Source organism: Callithrix jacchus, chromosome 7 (genome assembly GCF_049354715.1).
Source record: "Callithrix jacchus isolate 240 chromosome 7, calJac240_pri, whole genome shotgun sequence".
Taxonomy (NCBI): domain Eukaryota; kingdom Metazoa; phylum Chordata; class Mammalia; order Primates; family Cebidae; genus Callithrix; species Callithrix jacchus.
The window spans coordinates 111430956-111455841 of NC_133508.1; the positions used below are offsets into that span (position 1 = coordinate 111430956).

General features: G+C 33.8%; 1 protein-coding gene across 5 annotated transcripts in view; it reads right to left on the bottom strand.

Moving 5' to 3' along the window:
* The window catches only part of LRRIQ3 (leucine rich repeats and IQ motif containing 3), a 141751-nt gene that overhangs the window by 104126 nt on the left and 12739 nt on the right, over positions 1–24886 (bottom strand). For 2 of the 5 annotated variants that reach the window (XM_078332242.1, XM_078332243.1), the window contains exons 2-4: positions 23192–23440; positions 21737–22060; positions 8771–8904 (exon numbers count right to left, since the gene is read on the bottom strand). In XM_078332242.1, coding sequence (XP_078188368.1) covers positions 8771–8904; positions 21737–22060; positions 23192–23440 — 707 coding nt within the window. Of the gene's footprint in view, positions 1–8770; positions 8905–21736; positions 22061–23191; positions 23497–24886 lie in introns of all 5 variants that reach the window. The other 3 variants (XM_035251879.3, XM_078332244.1, XM_078332245.1) reach the window with 3 other exon arrangements.

Below are 24886 nucleotides of genomic sequence, written 5' to 3' on the forward strand. Positions count from 1 at the left end.
CTACAGGTAAGACTCTATCAAAAGAAAAGAAATTGCCCATGAGCAATAAAAATTAAAAAGCAAATTTAATTTGGTACACTTAATCTCTAAAATTTTCTATGCTTATCATTATATTATAAATATAATTCTAAAAAAATTCTAAAAAATTCTAAAAATTCAAGAAAATTCTAAAAAAAATTGCATATTAAATAAATAAATTTTTCTCTTTACTCTTTTTCTTTGATCAACCAGGACAGATTCTAACTCATAATAAATAAAACATTTTAAGGAAATTTTCAAACCCAATAATTTTATATTTGATAACATAAGTTGCTACCCTGACAATCATAGCAGAGAATAATGATTTTATGTCAAAATGTTAATTGTTTCAGGAGATCTTTTCAATATAAACATAATATACACAAAATGAAGTGAAAGTGTCAGAAATCTTATAAATTTAATTTAAAAGGCATGCATTACTGATAAAAACATGTTTTGGATACAGTTTTAACTGTTAGTCTGAGGGGGATTTCTTTATATGTGACTTGATGCCTTTCTCTTGCTGTCTCTATAATTCTCTTTTTGCTTTTGTCTTTTGTCGGTTTAACTATAATGTGTCATTAAGAAGACCTTTTGGGATCGAATCTACGAGGACTTTTAAGTTTTCTGTATGTAGGTCTATATGTCTTACAAGACTTAAAATGTTTTCAGCTATTACTTCATTAAATAGGTTTTCTACATCTTTGCCCATCTTTTTTCCTTCTGCGTCTTCTAAAATGTATTTGATCATTTCTTTAAATTTCTCATTCAAGTCATGAATTGCTTTTCTATTCCTTTGTATTGTTTAACTATGTTCTTTTATATCTCACTGAGTTTCTTTATAATCATTTAAAAATTTTTTCAGGTATTTCAAATATATTTTTCCTTTAGAATCTGTTTATAGAGAATTATTGTGTTTCTTTGGACGCTTTATGTTTCCTGCTTTTTCAGGTTTCTTATGTCCTTACATTGATATCTGTACATCAAGTGTGAACAGTTGTTTTTTTTCAATTTTTTGTAGGTAAGTACTTTTTGATATCGATGTATCTATAGTGTTGGTTGGATATGGTGCTTTGACTTTGAATCTGGTAGGTAGTGGAGTAGTCTCAGTATAATTTCTTTGACCGTAATTAGCATTAATGATGTCTGTGAATTCTTCAGTGCCTTACACTGCAGTTGTTGGTAGAGGCTGTAGCAAGACTTTGCTAGTGATAGAGACAGCAGGCAGGCCAGTCCTCAGTCACCAGCTGTGGCAGTGGTGGGCTAGACATGCTGGACCTTAGGCTTCCACATGGTCCAGCAGTAGTTATGGGTGGCAGTAGTTATAGTTGTGGTTGGGCCATTCCTTGGGTCTCCAGGCTGTTGTAGTTACAAAAGATACAGATAAAGAGATGCACAGGGTGTGTTTTGGGGGAAGAAGCATGGAGCTTTCCTTCAGCAACCTTCACTTGTTCAGTTACTCAGTGAAAATTCTATTTTTAAAGTACTCTTGAGATAAGGTTAGATGCATCTAGGTAATCTATCTTAAGGTCAATTGAATAGTAAGTCATCTTAATTGCATCTGCAAAATATCATTTGTCCTGCAACATAACATGACGATTTCAGTAAGAGCATAGAACAAAAGCCATGTGGGTCACCTTGGAATTCTGTCTACCACATGTGAGATGAGATCAAATAAGATCAAATCTTAGTTACCTTGAAATCATGCAAAGTGAGGAACAATTGGCTTATAATAGGCACAAATTATAGTCACCATGGTTCAGGGCAAAAGTGAGGAATGCCCATGGCGTTATTTTCCTCTTTTGTTCTGTTAATATAAGTGATTATCTAATGTTAAACTAATCTTGCATTCCTGGAATAAACTTATATTGTTTATAAGGTATTATTATTTTGTCTATATCATTGGATCTAATTTTTAATATTGTATTCATGATTTTTACATCTGTACTCATGAGACTGACCTGCAATTTTCTTTCTTTTTTTTTTTTTTGAGACGGAGTTTCACTCTTGTTACCCAGGCTGGACTGCAATGGCACGATCTCGGCTCACCGCAACCTCCGCCTCCTGGGTTCAGGCAATTCTCCTGCCTCAGCCTCCTGAGTAGCTGGGATTACAGGCAAGCGCCACCATGCCCAGCTAATTTTTTTGTGTTTTTAGTAGAGACGGGGTTTCACTATGTTGATCAGGATGGTCTCGATCTCTTGACCTCGTGATCCACTCGCCTTATAACATCCTTGTAAGATTGTGGTATTAAGGAATTGCTGGCCTCCCAAAATAATATATAAAGTGTTTTGTTTTACTTGCTGGGAAATTTATGTAAGATGGCATTATATTTTCCTTACATGTATAGAATCATTCATCAGTAAATTTATCCAGGCTCAATGTCTCATTGTGATAAGGATTTCAAGGATGTGTTCAATTTTTTAATATATGCACAACTATTTAGTATTTTTATTTCTTCCTTTGTCAGCTTGAAAATTGCATTTCTTCACATATTTTTTTCATATCACATAAAAATTGTAGTTTTTGGTATAAAGTTGTTCTTTATTCACTTTAATATCTGTAGATCTAGAGCAGTGTATCTTTTTACATTCTTTATATTGGTAATATATATTTATTACTTTCTCTTTGCTTTATTGGTCTTGCTAGATTATCGTTAATTTCCCTCCAAAAAGAATGAATTCTTAAATATATTGATTTTTACATATGCATTTTCTCATGTTTATCGTACATTTGTATTCTATTTCATTCATTTCTGGTACTATTTTTCTTATTCCCTTTTACTCTGTTTGGATATAACTTCTGCTATTTTTCTACCTTCATGAAACAGATGCTTAGATTCTTGACACACTAGCATTTCTCCTTTGTACATACATTCATTTATAGCTGCTAGGAAATTATTATTTTATCTTTTGCTTTCAAATGTTTGGTGGCAGAAATTGCTGGACATCACCCAATTCCAACTCTCTTTTTAATCCTTAGTAACAGGAGACAAATTTCATACAGATGACAAAGTGACCAGATAAAAGATTCTATTTCTTAGCTGCCAGTGTACCCATACAACTAAATTCTGGCCAATGAAATGTAGTAAAGGGGAAATGCAGTATTCTCAATAAGGGTGATTAAAATTGTTGTTATAGTGGGGAGACATGCCCCCTTTCCACAATTGCCTGTCTTCCTACATAAAATCAGATGTAAAGATTGGAACTCTGGCAGCCATTTTGACCATAAATCACCTTAAAGATAAAACAGTCTACCCACACAAAGTAGGAAGGTAGACTGAAAAGCTAGAGAAAGCTTGAGTCCTCAATTTTGTGCAGCATCACAGACCTGGCCTTCTTGAACCATAGACTCTTCTCACATAAAAAACTGCCTAGCTTAAGTCAAGGTATTGGGGATCTCTCTTACAGAGAAATGAATTGAATAAGTAAAACACACAAATATATTTTCTTTTTTTAATTATCAAATTTACTAAAGATTTTAGGAAATTGTAATATACCAATGATTATGGGCCTCCTTATCTTGCTCCTCATTGGATAAAATAACATACTATTTTCTATTATTTTCCAATACATATATGAACATATTTTAATCATACTTACTGGAAAATGCAGTCTAATTATCTCAGACTTTTCATATAGTAAACTCTTGCTTCTGCTAAAACCTAGTTTATTATAGCCCTACACTTAGATGATTCCTACATTGACCCTACATGCAAAAAGAAATTTGCAATGATACAATCAATCAGAGTTAAACATTTTTCTTGGAAAAATAAGCTGAAATTTGTCTTTCTAAAACTTTCTCTTACTACACCTGATTCTTTTATCTATTTTACATACAGAAAATATTCAACAATTTGAAGTCAACTATTCGAATTGCCTTAAATTTACTATTTTGATACTTAAATATCCAAGTTCCCCTAATCATACCTCTCATGATATAATTATAGGATATTTACTTTCTCCTCACCTTCTATGTTTTAAAATATAAATATTTATTTAATAAGTATCACCTAAAATGTGAGTCACAGATATTTAGTTTGTCAGAAATAGTTATTGAATGGTGCTTTTAACATATAAACAATACTTTTTAAAGGTACTGTGGGATAATATTTGTGGCAATGACAGTTTTCTAATTTCTCCAGATTCCTTCATAAAAACACACATAGTAACTAGAAGGCAAAAATTTTAAAATATCTACAACACGGCTGGATGCAGTGGCTCATGCCTATAATCCCAGCAATTTGGGAGGCCGAAGTGGGTGGATCACGAGGTCAGAAGATCGAGACCATCCTGGCCAACATTGTGAAACCCCATCTCCTCTAAAACTACAAAAAATTAGCCAGCTATGGTGATGCGAGTAGTCCCAGCTACTCAGGAGGCTGAGGAGGAAGAATTGCTTGGACCTAGAAGGCAGAGGTTGTAGTGAGCTGAGATCATACCACCTCATTCCAGCCTGGGCAACACAACGAGACCACATCTCAAAAATGTGTGTGTGTGTGTGTGTGTATACATATATATCTACAACAGTACTGTGTGACAAGGTATCCTGGGGAAATCCCAAATGTGACTCAGTGGGGAAAAATCAGTGACAACTGTAAGCCCACTGTGGTGTTAGCAATTATGCAGGAGAAAATAGACAGAAGTAATGACGCATTGGATGAATAGAAACAAAATAAATAGTAAGAACAGGAGCTAAATCCAGGGTGGGGTGGGGGATGGGCATCAGTGGTAAGATTTAAAGGATCTGAAGCATTTCGGGACTCTGAACCCCCAAAACTAACCAGTCAAAACTCCCTTATAGGTCAAATCCCAATTTGAGAATTTCCTGGGAATGGAATCATAATGGAGTAGCCGAGAAAAATGATGAAAAGAGAAAGAAAACATATCCATATTAACAAGGAGGTGATAGGAGCCAGAGCCAGAGATATCAGAAAGAGAACCCTGATATTTGTAGATACCACACAAACACAACAGAAGTAGTTTTAAATCCTAAAGAAAAGCTTCTTCTTAAAGTTGAGAAAAACTAATTTTATAGACACGGCAATGCAGAAAAATCTCTATCTAATCCCTTACAGAATTATAATAAAAAATAAAATAAATAGCATAATTACATGATCATAGATAATGAAAGCAGGCCGGAAAGTGAAGCTTATAAAAAATAAAAGTTACAACCTATTATTTCAAAATAAACAAAAAGATAGCAAAAAAATTATAAAAGACATACGAAAGCAAATTTAGAAATGCAGTAATAGAAATCAGAAAAAAAATCAGTATTTAAAAACTCATTTTAGGTATAAGACTAAACCAGAAGAATGTAATTATAAATGAAAACAACAAAAAAAGTCCTAAGTGAAAGACTAAAATAAATATTTTTTAAATTAAAAAGAAAATCAGTAGAAACAAGAACATCACTATAATAGAGTAACTATTCAACAAAGTACTTCAAATATATATCTCCAGTATAATTATTTAAAAAATTCTGCAACAAATCTTGAATTTTATTAAATATGTTTTTGATAGTAGTATGCAATAGCAATTTTGCAACTATTTTGTATATATTGTAGGATTAAGCTAATGAGTAAAATTAATAATGTTGGCAACCAAAATTCTCATAGTAGGAGAGAAGTATAATGTTGAATGAAAGCAGTGAAAAATCCTCTGTGTTGGATTAACATTTGAGTTGTTAACATGAAATTATGATGGAAAGAGTAATCCATTTTCTAATCCATATTCTGTCTGCTAAAATAGCCTAGGAATGATGACATCCCAATAGAATACATCTAGTTTCAAGATCTTAGTTTCCAAACACCATTCCTTACTGAAAGGACTAGAGCTATTTGGAAAAGCTGACTTAAAGGCTATTGTTAGAAAAGTAAAAGAAGCATAGAATTTGTAATATACTAAACAACAGAACCTGATATTTATTTACATGCAATTTCATCTTTTAATAACTGACCACAAATGCCCCACACAAAATAGCTGCCTGATAGTGCTTCATATCTTAGCCTCCTCATCAAGTTTAAACTCTTAATATCTCATCTATAAAACAGAAAATACAGACTCAAAAGCTCTGTTTTCTTAAATAATATAATGGATTAATTTACTTAAAATGGTGCTTTACATATATTACACATTCAATAAATGTTTGTTTCCTATATTCTTTTTCATTTTTTTTCCTTTTTCAAAACCCATCAATGCAACTGATAATCGTCCCTATGAGCTCAATATAGTTGCCTTCACTCAGGATTAGGAGGCTGTCAATCTAATTACAACATTTCATTCTAAGAATAAAAGTATATTTTCCTTATATTCTATCACCCATACTAGAAATACTACCACTCTAAAAGATAATGGCATTAATCATAATAATTTTATAAATTTTGGCCATATATATAGAATTTCAAGCACTTTAAGTTAAAATTTTCAAAGTACAAAATATTTGGGTGTGGAGAGACATTATAAGTTAAAAATTTCAATGTACAAAATATTTGAGTGCGGAGAGACATTTCTCATGGCCGGAAATAGAGACACAAGAGGACTAATCACTCAGACCCTAGGTTGTGGGAATCCATAGTTGTCTCTCAGGGGAGCGCTTCATATTTCCTAATTCTTTCTTTCACTTTTCCATGAATGAATCCAGATCTGATTACAACTCTGACTGTCTCTCCATTTACTGATATATTAATCAATTCAGAAAATATTTTTGTGCACCTAACATGTGTCAGGCATTCTGTTATATATTAAAGATACAGCATGGAAAACAGAGATATAGTCTAATACAGCTTATAGTACATCTGGAGATACAGATAATTATAGCAATGACTATAATACAATATGGCAAGAGCTTGTGATAACAAAAATATGTGAAACACATCAAAGAGGCAATATCTCAAACATTTGTCTTAAACAAATTGAAAGCCACTGGAGGACTTTAAGTTGGTGAATAAAATGATTAAATTTATATTTTTGAAAGATTCTTCTGTGCATTCTGGAAGGGACCAAGAAATCCAAGGAAAGTTTCTCATAGAGCCAAACAACTCAGCACCAAATATAACAACTACAATAATTAAGTTTTTAAAACAATAGGTAATAAGAATATAATATCTACTTTTGCTAGGTGCTAAGAGCATTATATTGATCATCTCAATTCCCACAAGCAAACTGAAATAAGTACTGTTATTATCCTCTGTTCTTTACAATTTTATGGATAAAGAAATTCAAGTGCAGCATAGATAAGTAATGTGCTTAATGGAACAGAGATTTAAAGAGGGAGAAAATGCAAATCAGTCTCTCTTGAACCCTGTCATATATTATTACTGAAATCTCTTCCTGCAAATTTCTCAAATTATATTCATATATGCTGAGTTTTCAAGATTGTTCCTATGAACAAAGTTTTTATCACATGTTACATGAGTGTCAGTGATAACGTTCATTCTACCAAAGGAAAAAATCCCTGGAGAATAAACTAAAAATAAGATCCTTTAATTAGATTTGTATTTAATATAAAGAACACACTAAATTAAAATGCAAACTAGAGACAGAAATAATATTTTAAATAAGTATGCACTTTTCAGCAACTGCCTGATTGATTCTTTTGCATACCCTTTACCCAGATTATTTTTGACTTGTCTCCAATGTGAGATTATGTTCTCTCATACTTTGATCTCAGTGAAAATTATATGGAACCACATCCTCAGAAGTTGGAGGCACTGTGGTTGTGGTCAGTTTTGCTACTTAGCCCTCATTCTTGTGACTCTTTGTCAGGACTATTGCCACCTATGATTTAGCATATACTGGCTAATGATAGAGGGCATTGTGTCTATCTTACCACAGAATGTTGAATCTCATTTCAGTGAAACTTCCTAATCTTGCTTTTTCAACAAATGTTCATTTTCTTATTTCAGATCTATGTTAATCCTATCTATATTTCATGACCAAATTTCATTTCTATCTTCTGAACTTCAGCAATTAGAATAAGCTATATGAATTTTTTTAGCAAGGCAACAGTTCTGACATTTATGAGAAAATTAAATTTCCAATATAGAAAGTATAAGACATAGTCAGGTGCATCCAATCCCCCAAAGATGTGATTATCTAATGACAAACCACATTTTCTGTAGCTGTATGATTGCAGGTACAAAAAAAAATATTAAAATTGTACACATACCATGGTGGTTTGCTGCATCCATCCCCCCATCATTTACATTAGGTATTTCTCCTAATGTTGATGTTTGGTATAACCAATTCTATAAGTTGAAGGCAGAGTATTCTAGCTTATCTCTAAAAGTAAATGTTGAGAAATTCTAGCAAAAGGGTTTAATTTATTTGCAAAGCTTAGCTACTGCAAAGGAATGCAAGAAACAAGAAAAGAGGAAAAGACAACTAAATAAAGGACAATATAGATTGATGTGGCAGCAGATGTCTCAGCAAAATTGTATATACATCTAAATAAAATATAAAATCTTCCATATATGTTCTGTGTTTTCTATTTTCATTGTATTCCATTATATAGTCCATGGCTTACATTTGTATTTATATGTAAATTGAATAGAAAAAATATCAAATGTTGATTATACCAAATCTTATATTACTATAGAGTCTGTGGTATTTTTCTTAGAGTAGGTCAAATACACCATGTCATTTTGATGAAAGATAATACAAAAATGCACATTTTTGGAGAATTGACTTTTTATCACTTATTTCTTCACCTTTTTATTTCAATATTCAATGGTAAAGAAAACAAAACATACCTCAAATTCTTTCTAACTAAAAAACCACGAATCCATCTTTGAACAATCAGAACTGGTGAATTATGAGCCAAAATTTTGTTAATTTTTGAAGTAATATATTTAATATTATTAATTTCCTCTTCATAGGTTGTTCCCTGTATAAAGAAAATATAATTAATAATTTTTATCTTTCATAAAAGTATTTTCAAAAGATATTTTATACTTGGTAATCTACTGATAGGAATAAACTCATAAAATGTTCACAGGGTCTTTAGGCATTATCGTTAAATTATGATATGATTGAATGTTTGTCCCCTCGAAACATTATGTTGAAATGTAATCCCCAATGTTAGAGATAGGAGCTAGCAGGAGTTATTGGATCACAGGGGCTATTCTCTCCTAAATAGTTTAGTGTCATCCCTTTGGTGATGAGTGACTTCTTGCTCAGTTAGTTCATATTAGATCTGGTTGTTTAAAAGAGTATGGGACGACTCCCTTCTGTCTCCTGCTCCCTCGCTCACCATGTGACTTGCCTGCTTCCCATTCACCTTCCACCATTATCATAAACTTCCTGAGGCCCTCATCAGAAGCAAATGCCAGCACGATACTTCCTATACATGCTGTAGAACTGTAAGCCAAAATAAACCTCTTTTCTTTATAAATTACCCAGCCACAGGTATTTCTTTATAGCAATGAAAACTAATTAATACAAATAATAAATATATTTTTATTATTAGAGTAAAAGAAAAAGAATTAGTAGCATCGAATCAAATGAAACATAATTGATGATAACTTTTTCCATTAAAGATTCCTTTCCAAATTTGATAATATATGTATAAAACTTTAGCCTCTCTAGAAGGTAGTGGCATCAACAGGTGTCCAATGAAACAGCAAATACTCTGCAAGTTTCCATAAAGAAAATTGATATGGTTTGATTCATAAAATAATATATAGTAGTTAAACATTTTGTTGTAGCTTACCTAGAATGTTGGGCACCTTTATTGGAACACAGCAAATTATCTTGGAAAAGTTATCCTATATTGCCTTTAAGAAAGATCTCCTTTTCTGATTTGAGATCAAAGGCTCAGTATATTTCATTGACAACCTGACTGGTTAGAAATAAGGTCACTATGTTTTGAAAGTAAAATAATGCATTAAAAATACTGACAATTACATTGTTTATGAGGCACCTCTTCTGAAGATTACCAGCCCAGGTACACTTAAAACATACACCTTTTCTGTATATATACTTAATAAAACATTATACAGGAAACAAAAAAAATTCACAAGACCTTGCAGATTAGTGCTACTTCTGATTTATACTTGCAAACACTCATTGCTAATTAGCAACTTCTTTCTATGGCTCTGGCTTGATTCCATTCCCAACATTAGCTACTGAAAGACTCTGACACTATTCAATACTCTTCCAGCCCTTTCCCTGGAGCTTCCTAAACATGCTGCTTCTTTTTTCAGAGAAACTAGAGCCATCAAGTCTAAACTCCATCAATTAACTCCCGTCCATTCTCTGTAAATTTAAATATATTCCTATCTTTACCGAATAGAAGTGCCTTCTACTCACACTTAAAACAAGAAGTATCTCTTTTTCTTCCAAAACTGGCACTCTGTCACTGTTATAAGTCCATATCTCTCTATTTTCTAAGGCTCTTCCTCTGCTAGCACTATCCTTTCACAAAAAAATATAACTTTACCTATCCTTAAATCCCAACTCTCAATCCTTTATATCTAACCTTCATTAAGAGCCCAAAATCTAGAGACAGAATTCCACATTTTTTTCTCCACTTTCTTTTATTTCTATATCTCCTTCCACTGGCTTCTATCTCTATCATCCAAGGGCACTTTTTTAGAGTTAACATTGGACATTCCCTCCTTGAAATACTTGCCTTAGATTCTCTACTACACGCCTCCCAGTTTTCCACTAAATCTTGTTTACTTCTGCACTTTCAAACAAAACTATATATACCATGTTTATTGCTTCATTGTTACATTGAAAGAATTTTCTCTGTTTCTTTTTAATCTCTACACATCCTCCAAAAGACCACTTCTAAGTTCATAGCTTCAACATTCACCTTTGTGCTAGAGAATCTCAGATTTCTATCATTAAGCCTGACCTCTCTTCTAAGTTACATAACAATATAGTCAAACTGATATCTAACTAAATACAAGTTTTCCAGATATGAATCTTCTTTCTCAATCTGCTTTCTCATATGCTCTACCTTAGTAAATGGTACTACTTCCCACAGTTGCCTAAACCAGAAATCCTGGAACCATCCCAGGTTCTCTTCTCTTTTATACTTCCTTGCATGCAAATGTTACTAGATCTACTATATTCAACATACCAAATATTAGTCTTACCTCTCTTTTTCTTCTATTTGCTGCTATTACTTTTTCCATGTCTTTATTATCACTTCCCTAAGTTATTAGATTTCTCCTGATATCTTAATTAATTCCTATTCCCCTACTCCTTCCAAACCATAAAATGCACTATTGCTAGATTGAGCATTCCAAAATGCAAATCTTATCATATAGCATCCTGGTTTAATATATTTCATTCAGTGGCATACCACTGAAAGACAAATCACAAATTTCTTGATTTGCCATACAAAGTCCTTCCTGACCTTAATCTCATCTCCATTTATCCTTAATCTCATCCATTCATCCTTAATCTCATCTCCATTCATGAGATTAGCTCCTTAATCTCATCTCCATTCATCCTACATAGAATTACCTGATAATCAAAATTAAATGCTTTTCACAAATGTTACCTCTATTTCTTGAACTGTCTTTCTCAATTATTTGTCTCACAATTTTAGTCTTTGGGAGACTCAGTTCCTTCCCCCAATAACACTTTCTTGATGTTGATCTATGTTCAATGTCTTTATATAACATTATCCTGTGTCCTGTGAAAAATCTTATGTGTCACACTTGACAGTGTTGAGTTTTACACAAGTCCTGTGTTCTTGGAAAACAGTAAAAGTTAACAAATCTCCTCAGTCCTTTGTTTCAGGAAACAGCTTAGTGAAAAGAAGCACCCTGCTCTTCATAACTGACTTAAATAATAATCTTGGATGCCTTTCTTATTTATCTATAACAAAGCTTGACACAGACCTTCCAAATTTCCATTCTTTCCCTCTTTAACAATTAGCTGAAAGGTTTTGTTCCCACCAATCTGTTGGAACAAAATATTTGTTAGCCAAACTTTGGTTAAGATTATTTCCTTCCCCTGGGCCCCTGAACTTTGGCCCACCATCAGCCTGAGGCAGCACATAGTCTCCATTTAACAGACCATCCTGAGAATAGGCTTGTCTCAGGGTAAAAAAGTCTGTGCTCCAAGGTCAGACCATACCACTTTTTTTCATTCCACTTTCCCACATTCAGCTATTTCTAGACTTGTTATTTCTCCTTATAAATGAGAAATTCTTTTGCCTAACCCTTAGGACTTTTGCAGATCTTATGGTCATAGCATTCTCCATATTGTAATAATGCCACTCTGCCTGTTGCAATAGTTCCTTTCCCTCACTTGCAATCAGCTTTTTGAATAAGGTCTCTGTTTATTAAGTCCTGATATTTTTAGCTGACAAGCTTATACTATATAATGCAATAATTGGTCTATCTCTCCATATAAGTTTGCCAAATTTAATAATTCTTAGTCCTTATCTGGACTAACGGAGCTATCTGGTCTATAACTGGCATTTGATTATCAATGGACTATTAATTCACTAAGTAATCATCCTTTGCATCCAAGTTTGACTTAACAATATCAATCAATTTATTATTGTGACTCAATTATTTTGCATGGCTATAAAGATATCACACTCCTTTTCTCTCCTTTAAACTTTTCTCAGTCTGTTTTGCTAGTTTACTTTCTTCTGAAAACATTTAAACATTTGATTTATTTATTTATTTTTTTTTTTTTAAGGAGAGGAAGAAAGAGGAAGAAAAAGAGGGAGAGAGAACAGGAATATTGCTTCATTCTAAAAATGGGTATTAATAATGGCTGATCAATATTTTGTGTATTTAAAATGGAGAACTCTATAAATATTTATTGAGTTTACTTGTTCCGGATCTGAGTTGAAGTCCTGGATATCCTTATTAATTTTCTGTCTCATTGAGTCTAAATCTCATTATGGGTCTTATGTATCTGGGTATTAAGATCTCTTGTTGCATTGATCCTTTTACCACTGTATCTTTGTTGCTTTGAAATGTATTTTATCAAATGTGAGAATTGCAACTCCTGCTTTTTGTTTATTTATTTATTTTTGCTCTCCATTTTGTTGGTAAATTTTTCTCCAACCCTTTGTTTTGAGTCTTTCTGTATCTTTGGATATACCATTAGGTTTTGGCTGTATCTTTTGATTGGGGGATTTAGTCGATTTAAATTTAGGGTTACTGCCATTTGATGTTAACTGGCTATTTTATCCATTCGTTGATGTAAATTCTTCTTTATGTTGATGCTCTTTACTTTTTGGTATATTTTTAGAAAGGCTCATACTGGTTGTTCCTTTCTATCTATAATGCTTCTTTCAGAAGTTCTTGTAAAGCAGGCCTGGTGGTAATAAAATCTCTGAGTACTTGCTTGTTCATAAAAGATTTTATTTTTCCTTCAATTGTGAAGCTTAGTTTGGCAGGATATAAGAGTCTAGGCTGAAAGTTCTGTTCTTTAAGTATGTTGAACATTGGCCCCCACTCTCTTCTGGCTTATAGGGTTTCCACTGAGAGATCTGCTGTAAGTCTAATAGGCTTCCCTTTATGGGTAACCTGGCCTTTCTCTCTGGCTGCCCTTAGTATTTTCTCCTTCATTTCGATCCTGGTGAATCTAATGATTATGTGCCTTGGGGTTGCTCTTCTTGAGGAATATCTTTGTGGTGCTCTCTGTATTACCTGGGGTTGAATAGTGTCCTGCTTTGCTAGATTGGGAAAATTTTCCTGGATATCCTGAAAAGTATTTTCCAGCTTGGATTCATTCTCTCCATCACATTCAGGTACACCAATCAAATGGAGATTGGGTCTTTTCACATCCATTCTGCTATTTAAACTTGTGCATATTTCACTAAGTTCTCGTGTTGTATTTTTCAACTCCATTAGTTCATTTATATTCCTCTCTATATTGTCTATTCTTTTCAGCATTTCGTCAAACCTTTTTTCAAACTTCTTAGTTTCTTTACATTGGGTTAGAACAAGTTCTTTTAATTCCCAGAAGTTTCTTATCATCCACCTTCTGAAGCCTACTTCAGATAATGGAACACAGTCCTTTTCCATCAGGGCTTGTTCCGTTGCTGATGAGGAACTGCAATCCCCTGTAGAGGGAGAGGGGTTCTGATTTTGGGTATGCTTGGCCTTCTTAGGCTGGTTTTTTCCCTTTATTATAAATGTATACATCTGTCGTCTTTACAATTACTGCCTTTCTAGTCAGGTTTCTGAGTCTATGTCCAATTTATTGATTCCCAGTGCTGGGATTCAAGCAACCCACTGCACTGGCCAAAATAGCAGCAATAAGACTGATGGTGCTCTTCCGCCGGGGAATCTCTGGTCTGGCTTCCTTCTTGAGTCTGCAACAAGCGGCTCTGCCTTCCCGGAGCTCCAAACACCGGTCAGTAAGGGAACCAGTCCCCTTTACTCTGCATGAAGAGCTGCCGCGCCAAGGCGCCAGCAAAACCGCTGCGCCGGCCACAAGAGTCGCGCTGGCGACCCGTGGGGCTCCTCCACTAGAAATCTGCTGGTCTGTGAGCGACGAAAATTCATCTGAAAGTGTGGCATCCTCTCGTTCTCTGAGCTTTCACTGGGAGCTACAATCCTGAGCTGTTAGTGATCAGCCATCTTGGAATAAGTTAAACATTTGATTTAACTTAGACTTTCATTCTTTTTCATTTTTTTGGCTAACTCTTCTCAAGGGATCACCTTCCTTGCTATATCTTACTGACTCACATACCTAGATTATCCTTATAGTTGTAACCTCCTGTCAGAAATTCTACAATTAAAGGCATATAGAATAAACTTACAATTCCATTTATTTACTTTCATGTCAAAACCGTAAATTATTATCTCCCTAACTTGAATCAATACACACTCATATTGCATTACCTATATAGTCATAAAAACTATTATATATCTTGTCAACCAAGTAATAAACCCATATTCCTCTTTCTCCCACACCCCTTTCCATCCAATAAATCACTAAATTCTATCAAATAGCCCTTCAATCTGTTCCTTATATGCTATGCCCAAACTATTATAATAGAGTCAAATTTCCTGATATTCAATTTCCCTTCACTCCAAAATTACAGAATACAGGATGATTTTTCTAGAATAAAAATTAGGTTATATAAACATCTGAAATGTTTCCCCAAGATCTTGCAAGATAAAGTCCTGTCTCCCTCGTATTACATATAACACCCTTGCTATTTTAATCCCGTTTTCATCTCCAGCATCATTTGACGTGCCCAAACATGTCCTCTAAACTCCAAGAACACTGAACTACTTGTTGTCACTTGCATGTGCCAAGCTCTATCAATACCTCTGTGTCTTTGCGAATGCTTTTCCACTCTGCCTCACAGGCTCTACACTCATGCCAGCACCTCTATTTGCCTAGTGATTTCTTACGTTCAAAAAATTCATCAGAAATATAAATACTTCTGCATTTTTTTCCTGTGACTAGAGAACTGCACTTCAAAAACTTTTAAAGAAAATGTATGTGCTTCACTTACAGAATTTTGCCCAGTATTCAGCTTCATGATGTTGTTTCCATTATTTCCTTGATTATTGCTTCTTCATTATTTGCTTTAATTTTCTCTACTGTAATTTCTTCCTATTTATAAATATTACATGAATGTCTACATTTTTTCTCATAATTTCATATATTTATTTGCAGTTTGGTAAAGCCATTCTGTCAAAGGTCAGCTTTCTCATAATGAATTTTTGATCTAGCTTATCAAGTATTTCAGTTATGTGGTCTAAGCTCTTTTCTGAAGCTCCTAACTGTTCTATCTCAGATGAGTCTTGCCATATACCATTTGGTATTTATTGTAACCTTGACTGTACTTGAATCTCTCCATGAAACCTATTCTGTAGTAATGGATCCTGTCACTTGTTCTATCATCACCCTGAAAACACAGAGGGTTTTGTAGAATTTCCTCTAGTTCCTGTGATTTTATAATATGTTTCAGGAAGAATAGCTTAAAGTCAGGCTGCCTTAGTTTCTTCTTTTGATTCAGTCCTGTCTTAGTCCAGCTGAGTAGCTATAACAAAAAACATAGGCTGGGTAGCCTATAAACAACAGAAATTTCTATCAGCTCTGGAAGCTGGAAAGTCCAAGATAAAGATACTGACAGTTTAAGTGTTTGATTAAGGCCCAGTTTCTGGTTCACAGATGGTACCTCACCACTGTGTCCTCAGGTGATGGAAAGGAGATGGATTCCTTTGTGACTTCTTTACAAAGAACACGAATCCTACTTATGAGGGTTCTACGCTCATGACCTAATCACCTCCAAAAGTTTCCACCTCCAAATACCATCATATTGGAGATTAGGTTTTAGCATATAAATTTTGGAGTGGCCACATTTAGAACCTAGCAGACACACCTTAATTGTATCTGACAAAAAGTCTTTGCTATGTCTAGAATTATCCACAGGTAATATTTTATAAGAATATTATAGTTTCTAGTATAGATATGATTTCCACAAATCTATAGGTTTCTTTGTTAACTACATTTGTGTTCATGATGCCAGCTGTGGCTTAGAGTTAAAGGTGTTGAGTGTAATTATGTAAAAGTGCGTTACGTGGTGGCAGGGTGATGGGGGTAGGGGTGCTGGAGAAGTGAGGAAGAATACAGGAGGGAATTTATATGACTAGGCCCAAGCAGTCCTGGTCAGATGTAGTTCTCATCAGTAGAGAACCACTAATCTCACATTGCAGCTTATATCAGAGTCCTGCTTCTCACTGAGTCATGAAAAATTCCTTCTCATTAAGGAAATAAACAGAATACTCATCATAAAATCCTTGTTTACATCGATTTCTGTTAGATGTAAAAAAATGCAATACTGGCTGATAGCACTGGTCTCTTGCCCAGATCACTCTCATCTTCAAAAGTTACATATATAAAACAATAAAAATATAAATACATATCCTTCCAAGATATGATTTTAGATAACTAAGCACTTCAAATTTGTAAAGTTACTTTGATTTCTATAGCAAAGAACAACCCATGCTTCCTCCTTTTTTCCTTATTCGAAAAATAAAGGTTAGAAATCATTTTATGTTACAATTAAGGCTAAACAAAATCCTTCTGGATATTATTGTGTTATAAGGCACAGTGTTAATTATACTAATAGATTTGTTTCTTTTCAAATGAGCATATGCTTCTTTACTTCACCCAAGCTTGGATTTAATTCGTCTAAGCTCTCCTTAAGAAAGAATAACAATTATATAAAATAATTGTGTAAACTCTTATAAGGCTCATTATTTTTCTGTTTTAATATTTTTATGCTCATTAATATTTCACAATATTTGTATACTCATTCTTCTCCTCTTCCCATGCTCAATCAGTTTGAAAAGTACACTCAAATCTCTGCACTGTCTGTCATTTGTGATGCAATGTTGACTGTAGGACTGTGAAACCAAGAAAGAATTGTTGAAATCCCAGCTCATAACTCATTTTCTGTCCAATATTGGGTACATTCCTAAACCTCACTACGCTTTATTTTCTCCTATAAGACTAACACTTTTTTATATTTAGGAAATGATGAGGAATAAATAAGATATTTTTTCAAAAAGGCCTTCCCCATCCACCCTAGCTAATGTAGCCCAAATATCCACCCTGTTCAGTCTGTGTCAATGTCTTACTTTCTTTTCTTTAGCAATTAACACAAGCAGACATTTTATGGTTGTTTTGTTTCCAGATTTGTCTATTCTCTGTGCCTTTGGCCTTAATGAGGACAAGAACTTGGTCAGTATTATTTACCACTGAATCTCCAAGTCCCAGAATAGTCCCTTTCATGAAATAGGTACTTAGTATATATTGGTGAAAGAATGAAGAAATAAAATGTATAAACCACCTACTACACTGGCTTTCAATAAATATACGTCTGTCTTCTACACTGTGTTCTTTCTTCTTTATTACTAGTATCTGCCTGTATCAATCATAATCACATCATTTTGAACATACAGTAATTGATCCCCCTGACCTTACTTGGCTTCTATCCCCCATTAATCTGCTAGCAAAATGTTGGGTTGATCATCTTTTATTTATTTATTTATCTATCTATCTACTTATTTATTTTAAAGGAGAGAAGGAAAGAGAAAAAAAGGAGTGAAGGAGAGGAAGAAAGAGAGAGAATGGAAATGTTGCTTTATTCTAAAAATGGGTATTGAAAACTTTTTTAATGCTAATAATTGTGCTTAATAATGGCTGATCAATATTTCATTTAAACCTATAAATAGGTGTGATGTGGTACTGATAAGAATGTATATTTTGTGTATTTAAAGTGGAGAGCTCTATAAAGGTTTATTAAGTTTACTTGTTCTGGATCTGAGTTCAAGTCCTGGATACCCTTATTAATTTTCTGTCTCGTTGATCTATCTAATACTGATGTTGAAGTCTCCCACTATTATTGTGTGGGAGTCTAGAGAGTCTAAGTCTCTTTATAGGTCTCATGTATCTGGGTGTTAGGATTGTTAGCTCCTATTGTTTCATAGATCCTTTTACCACTATATCTTTGTTGCTTTAAAATCTATTTTACCAGATGCGACAATTGCAACTCCTGATTTTATTTATTTATTTAGTTTTGCTCTCCATTTGGTTGGTGAATCTATCTCCATCCCTTTGTTTTGAGTCTTTGTGTATCCTTGCATGTGAAATGGGTCTGTATGTAGCATACCGTTGGGTTTTGGCTGTATCTTTTGATTGGGGGATTTAATCAATTTAAATTTAGGATTACTGCCATTTGATGTTAACTGGCTGTTTTGTCCATTCATTGATGTAAATTCTTCTTCATGTTGATGCTCTTTACTTTTTGGTATATTTTTGGAAAGGCTAATACTGATTGTTCCTTTCTATGTATAATGCTTCCTTCAGAAGCTCTTGTAAAGCAGGCCTGGTGGTAATAAAATCTCTGAGGACTTGCTTGTTCATAAAAGATTTTATTTTTCCTTCAGTTGTGAAGCTTAGATTGGCTGGATATGAAATTCTGGGCTGAAAGTTTTGTTCTTTAAGGATGTTGAACATTGGCCCCCACTCTCTTCTGGCTTGTAGGGTTTCTGCTAAGAAATCTGCTGTAAGTCTGATAGGCTTCCCTTTGTGGGTAACCTGACCTTTCTCTCTGGCTGCCCTTAGTATTTTCTCCTTCGTTTCAACCCTGGTGAATCTAACGATTGTGTGCCTTGGGGTTGCTCTTCTTGAGGAATATCTTTGTGGTGTTCTCTGTATTACCTGGAGTTGAATATTGTCCTGCTTTGCTAGGTTGGGAAAGTTTTCCTGAATAATATCCTGAGGAGTATTTTCCAGCTTGGATTCATTCTCTTTGTCATATTCAGGTACGCCTATCAAACATAAATCAGGTCCTTTCACATAGTCCCATATTTCTTGGAGACTTTGCTCATTCCTTTTCATCCTTTTTTCTCTATCCTTGTCATCTCGTTTTATTTCATTAAGTTGGTCTTCGACCTCTGATATCCTTTCTTCTGCTTGAACAATTCGGCTATTCAAACTTGTGCGTATTTTGCTAAGTTCTCATGTTGTGTTTTTCAACTCTGTTAATTCATTTATATTCTTCTCTATATTGTTTATTCTTGTTAGCATTTCATCAAACCTTTTTCCAAAGTTCTTAGTTTCTTTACATTGGGTTAGAACAAGTTCTTTTAACTCCCAAAAGTTTCTTATCATCCACCTTCTGAAGCCTACTTCTATTAATGGAACAGAGTCCTTCTCCATCAGGCCTTGTTCCGCGGCTGATAAGGAACTGTAATCCCTGTAGAGGGAGAGGTGTTCTGATTTGGGGTATTCTCAGCCTTTTTAGGCTGGTTTCTTCCCTTCGTTATAAATTTATCCATCTGTCATTTTTGTAATTACCGCCTTTCTAATTAGGTTTCTGAGAGGACGTCCAATTTATTGATTCCCAGTGCTGGAATCTGAGCAACCCACTGCGCCAGCCAAAACAGCAGCGTTAAGACTGATGGTGATCTTCTGCCAGGGAATCTCTGGTCTGTCTTCCTTCTTGAGTCTGTAATAGGTGACTCTGCCTTCCCAAAGCTCCAAACGTCGGTCAGAAGGGGAACCAGTCCCGTTTACTCTGCACCAAGAGCTGCCACGCCAAGGCGCCAGCAAAACCGCTGCGCCGGCCACAAGAGTTGCACTGGCGACCCGTGGGGCTCCTCCACTGGCAATCTTCTGGTCTGTGAGTGACAAAAATTCATCTGAAACTGTGGTGTCCTCTCATTCTCTGTGCTTTCACTGGGAGCTACAATCCCAAGCTGTTAGCGATCAGCCATCTTGGATCTCTCTCCTCCTATCATCTTTTAAAAACCTTGTCAATACCATATATTCATAGAGTACTTACTATGACAGACCTACTCTGATTTTCCAACTCAAATAACTTCAATTAATCTTCATTATATTCATTAAGTGTAAGCTCTTTTGTAGCTCATCCAAGTTCTTTCTCAATGCCTATTGCCCAACTTTCTGTTACTTACTAAAATGAATCTCAGTCACTTTGATTATCCTTAAAGGGTCATGCATGTTGCCACTTTGGATTATGCCATACTACAGAATTGAAGTACATAAATAAAATGCTTAATTTAGGGCCCAGATTAAGGTATCAGACTTAAATACTATCTTGTTTATATTTTAAACTATGACTACAAAATTATTACCAAAATCCTAAATTTTTAAATCTATTACAAAATCACTAATACACTCCTAATTTAAAAATATATCTACAGTAATATTCTTCCAAATTTGTAATTTTCAGCTTTTCCATGCATAATCACCGTTCATTCTTTTAGATGTACTCACTGTACAAACTGATATTCTATACTTCCTCAAATTTTCTACAAACATATGTGACGTCACATATCTTTACAACATACTATAGACATTTTTCTGCAACTTACATTACTAATATATCTTGTACTTAATTTAATCCTCTCTTTTGAAGTCTTAAATGATTTGTTGTAACATTCGCTCATGTGTCACAAAGAATGTTTCCTTATATTTTTGTAAATCCACTTAAGTAGTCTATAACCATTAACTAGGTATCAACTTTTCATAATCTCTTCTTCCAACATCTTACAAATCACAGAAAATGATGGTTTTATCTTGCCAAATCACCAAATTAATTGTGTAAGAATTAAATATTTTAGCCTCTTCGAATAATAATCTAAGTTATCTTCTAAGGCTCTCAAAAAACATCAAATCTTCTCCAGTGGAGTCTTCCATATACCAAATCTTGAATAAATTAGAGATATCTTTTCAATTTAAAAAAACAAAAATTTGTTTCTCTATAATTTGATCACTTTAGGATTTTTTTTTTATAGTAGGCATACCAAGTTTTATAAATTTTCAGAAGCCATTACAAATATATGCACTGGTTTATATTATTTTATATAAATAATGCAAAAACATTAAAGAGTTTATATAATTTAGTTATAGAACTCAGAAGCTTTGGAGGCCGAGGTGGGTGGATCACAAGGTCAAGAGGTCGAGACCATCCTGGCCAACATGGTGAAACCCCTTCTCTACTAAAAATACAAAAATTAGCCGGGCATTTGGCACGCGCCTGTAGTCCCAGCTATTCGGGAGGCTAAAGCAGAAGAATCGCTTGAACCCAGGAGGCGGAGGTTGCAGTGAGCCTAGACTTGCGCCACTGTGCTCCAGCCTGGTGACAGAGCAAGACTCCATCTCAAAAAAAAAAAAACTCAGAAGCTAAAATTTCACTTTTACACATTTAATTAAAATGACACCCTAAAGAGGCCAATTACCTTTCTCAAAGCTGGGCAGAAATTAAAGAAAAATCTATGGTTACATGCTTTGAATCTTTCAGGAAGACGCCAGTTCTGAATTATTTCTTCATCAGAAATCACATGATGATCCAGTGCTTTGAGAGGCCATATACTGTTAACAAGAACATGTCTATATCCTTTTTTAAGGCTTACTGGACAATCAAACATAGTGAGGGCAATGAGGCTTGGACAGGCAGATAATACACATATATTCGTTAACTTTGCAAACCCATTGTCATGAAGATAGAGGAGTTTTAGGTTCTTCAATCCACTCCAAAATTTGGTATCTGGTAGACTCTTTATCTGAAATATTATTAAAAATATTTTAAATTCCAAAATTACTTTTTTCTAATAGCAGAAAAAATGGTAAGACATTACACATCTAAAATTCCCCAAATAGCAAATTTCTAATTAATAAGCAAATAGAGTATAATTATCCACTGTTGGCCTAGTAAAAACCATACTACACTGGACATCTAAGATAATTTATTATTATTATTATTATTTTTATTCACCACACTTTCAATAAAATATTTTTTTCCTTGAAAAGAAAATTTAAAAATCACAAATGGTTCAGAATGTTGCAAATACAAAACTGACAACCAGGAAGAAAAGGCATTGATTGTAGACAATCTAAAGCTGAAATCCTTCTACAAGTTTTTTGTCACTCCATTCACTAGTGCTGGCAAGGGCCCCAATGCTATTTTCACGAAAGTCACGACACCGGATGAACACTGTGAGTTTTCCCAAATCAAGCCTCTTCCCTTAGGAGTTTCTGGAAAAAATCCTGGCAGAAGGGGAAGTAAACATGTCCTTCTTCACATGGCAGCAGGAGAGAGAGGTGCCGAGTAAAGGGGGAAAAGCCCCTTAAAAAACCATCAGATCTTGTGAGAACTCACTCACTATCACAAGAACAGCAGCATGGGTTAAATTATTTCCCACCAGGTCCCTCCCATGGTGTGGAAATTATGAGAGTTACAATTCAAGATGAAATTTGGGTGAGGACACATCCAAACCATACCAGGCAGGTTGTGAAGCTGACGGCATGTTGACTACTCAATTTATTATTATTAATGTAGTAAAATGCATAATCATACTTTTTTGTTCAATGAAAATTCCTTTGTAACAAGTTGAGTCTTTAAACTTTTATAAAATGCTTTTCTTACATAAGGAAAATGAAGGAGTCACAAGGCACTCTTAAACCAGGCTATAGATTTAAGAAGTGAAACATACCAAATTATACACAATTTACATATTTCCATTTACATTAAAATGTCTATTTATATACATCTTACATATTTTTATTGTGAAATTTTTGTTCATATTTTAGTTAAAAGACCATCTTGGAGAAATACTGTGGATAGGTAACATAAGTACTTATTATAAAACTGAAATTTCATTTATATGCAAATATCTGAAATGGCTATTGCTTACCTGATTTCCATGGAGATCAAGTTTGATTAATTTTACACAACTTTGAAGTGGATGAATATCTGTAAGAAAATTGTTTGAGAAGATGCATACTCTAAGAGAGATGCAAGATTGTAAATTTTCCATAGACTTTAAATGAAGGCCATTGAACTTCACAAAAACAAAATCTTTTTGATCTTCTCTTATGTTTTCATTATAGTGACTCCATTCTTCATGACTGGTTAGCTCTTCTGTGATTGTTCCATGAAACATCTAGGAAAGATGAGATACTGCTTTGAAGGTTTTTTTTTCCACTTTCAAAAATGTATCTGAAAACAAACAAAATTTTGCCAAGAGATAGTACAAGTAAAAATTGTTATTAAAGTTCCCATTTAAAAAGAACTAATTCTTATAGAACGTTCTATCCCAAAATATCTTAAATATCTATCATTTCAATAAGAGCTAATCAGAATGCTATCACTTCCCTCACCAATGAATGAACTAATTAGCAAGAGGAAGACATCCTTTTTCATAGAATAAGAATTCAGTAAAGAAGCTGAGATAAAATCATCCCTTCTAGACAAGACAACTAACATCAAAGAAACCAAACCATACCTTGTGTAATTCGTATGATAACCTTTGTTAAAATATACTGTTAAAGAAATACACTGAATAATAAACAAGTCAGGAGAGTGATAATCTTTGTGAAAGAGGCTGAACAACGCAGTCAGATTAAATTAAGGTGCTATAGAGGCCTTCAAATTTTATCAACAATATTTGTATCTTAAAGAAAAAATTCATCATCACAATCTTTACATTCAATTCAATTAAGCAATTGTGTGCCAGAATTCTAATAGCTTTAAATTTTCATGACTTAAATTTATCTAAAATGTCTGGATCAATGCTTTTTATATAATTTTATACAATATTTCTCATATATATGAATTTTCACTTATTAAGAGTAATTTCAGCTTTCATAAAAGGTAGTCAGTGATAGTTGAGAAGAGAACGTATGAACTCAAGTGGTTTATATGGAAGTGTCTTGTAAGACTAAAACAGATTCTTCTCCAATTGAAGAATCTATATCTTCCATGATATACTCTTGCACTCTTTCAAGACACTGCCTATTTTATACATCATAACCAAGGCCTAAAACTATAATTCTTAAACTATAAGTGTCAATGAATTAACTAGAAGGCAGATTCTTGGACCCCATCTGATATCTACTGTATCAGAATTTCTGGGCTAAGGACCTAGGAATCTATAATGTAACGGTTGATTGATGAACACCTTAAAAAAGATTAGCCTCAACTACAAGTAAAACAGTCTTCCAAATATAAAGCCAGATATGGAAGAGACAGACATAAATAAACATTTATAAATTAAACTCATCAAGCTCTATTGGTGCTAAGATGTAAGATAATATCCACATTGCATCCATCATTTGGACTTCCAAAATAGAAAAGACATAAATCTCTCTTCATTTAAAGAAAGCTTACATTTAAGATTCTTCCAAGTCTTTAGAAAAATAAATCATTTTTTAAAGAACTGAATAACATTCCATTGCATGGATGCAACATGATTTGGTTTATTAATCCATTCACCTATTGAAGATGTCTTGGCTGCTTCCAACCTTACATAATTATGAATAAAACTGTTATAAAATTTTATGTACAGGTTTTTGTGTAGATATGTTTTCAACTTACTTGGCTAAATACC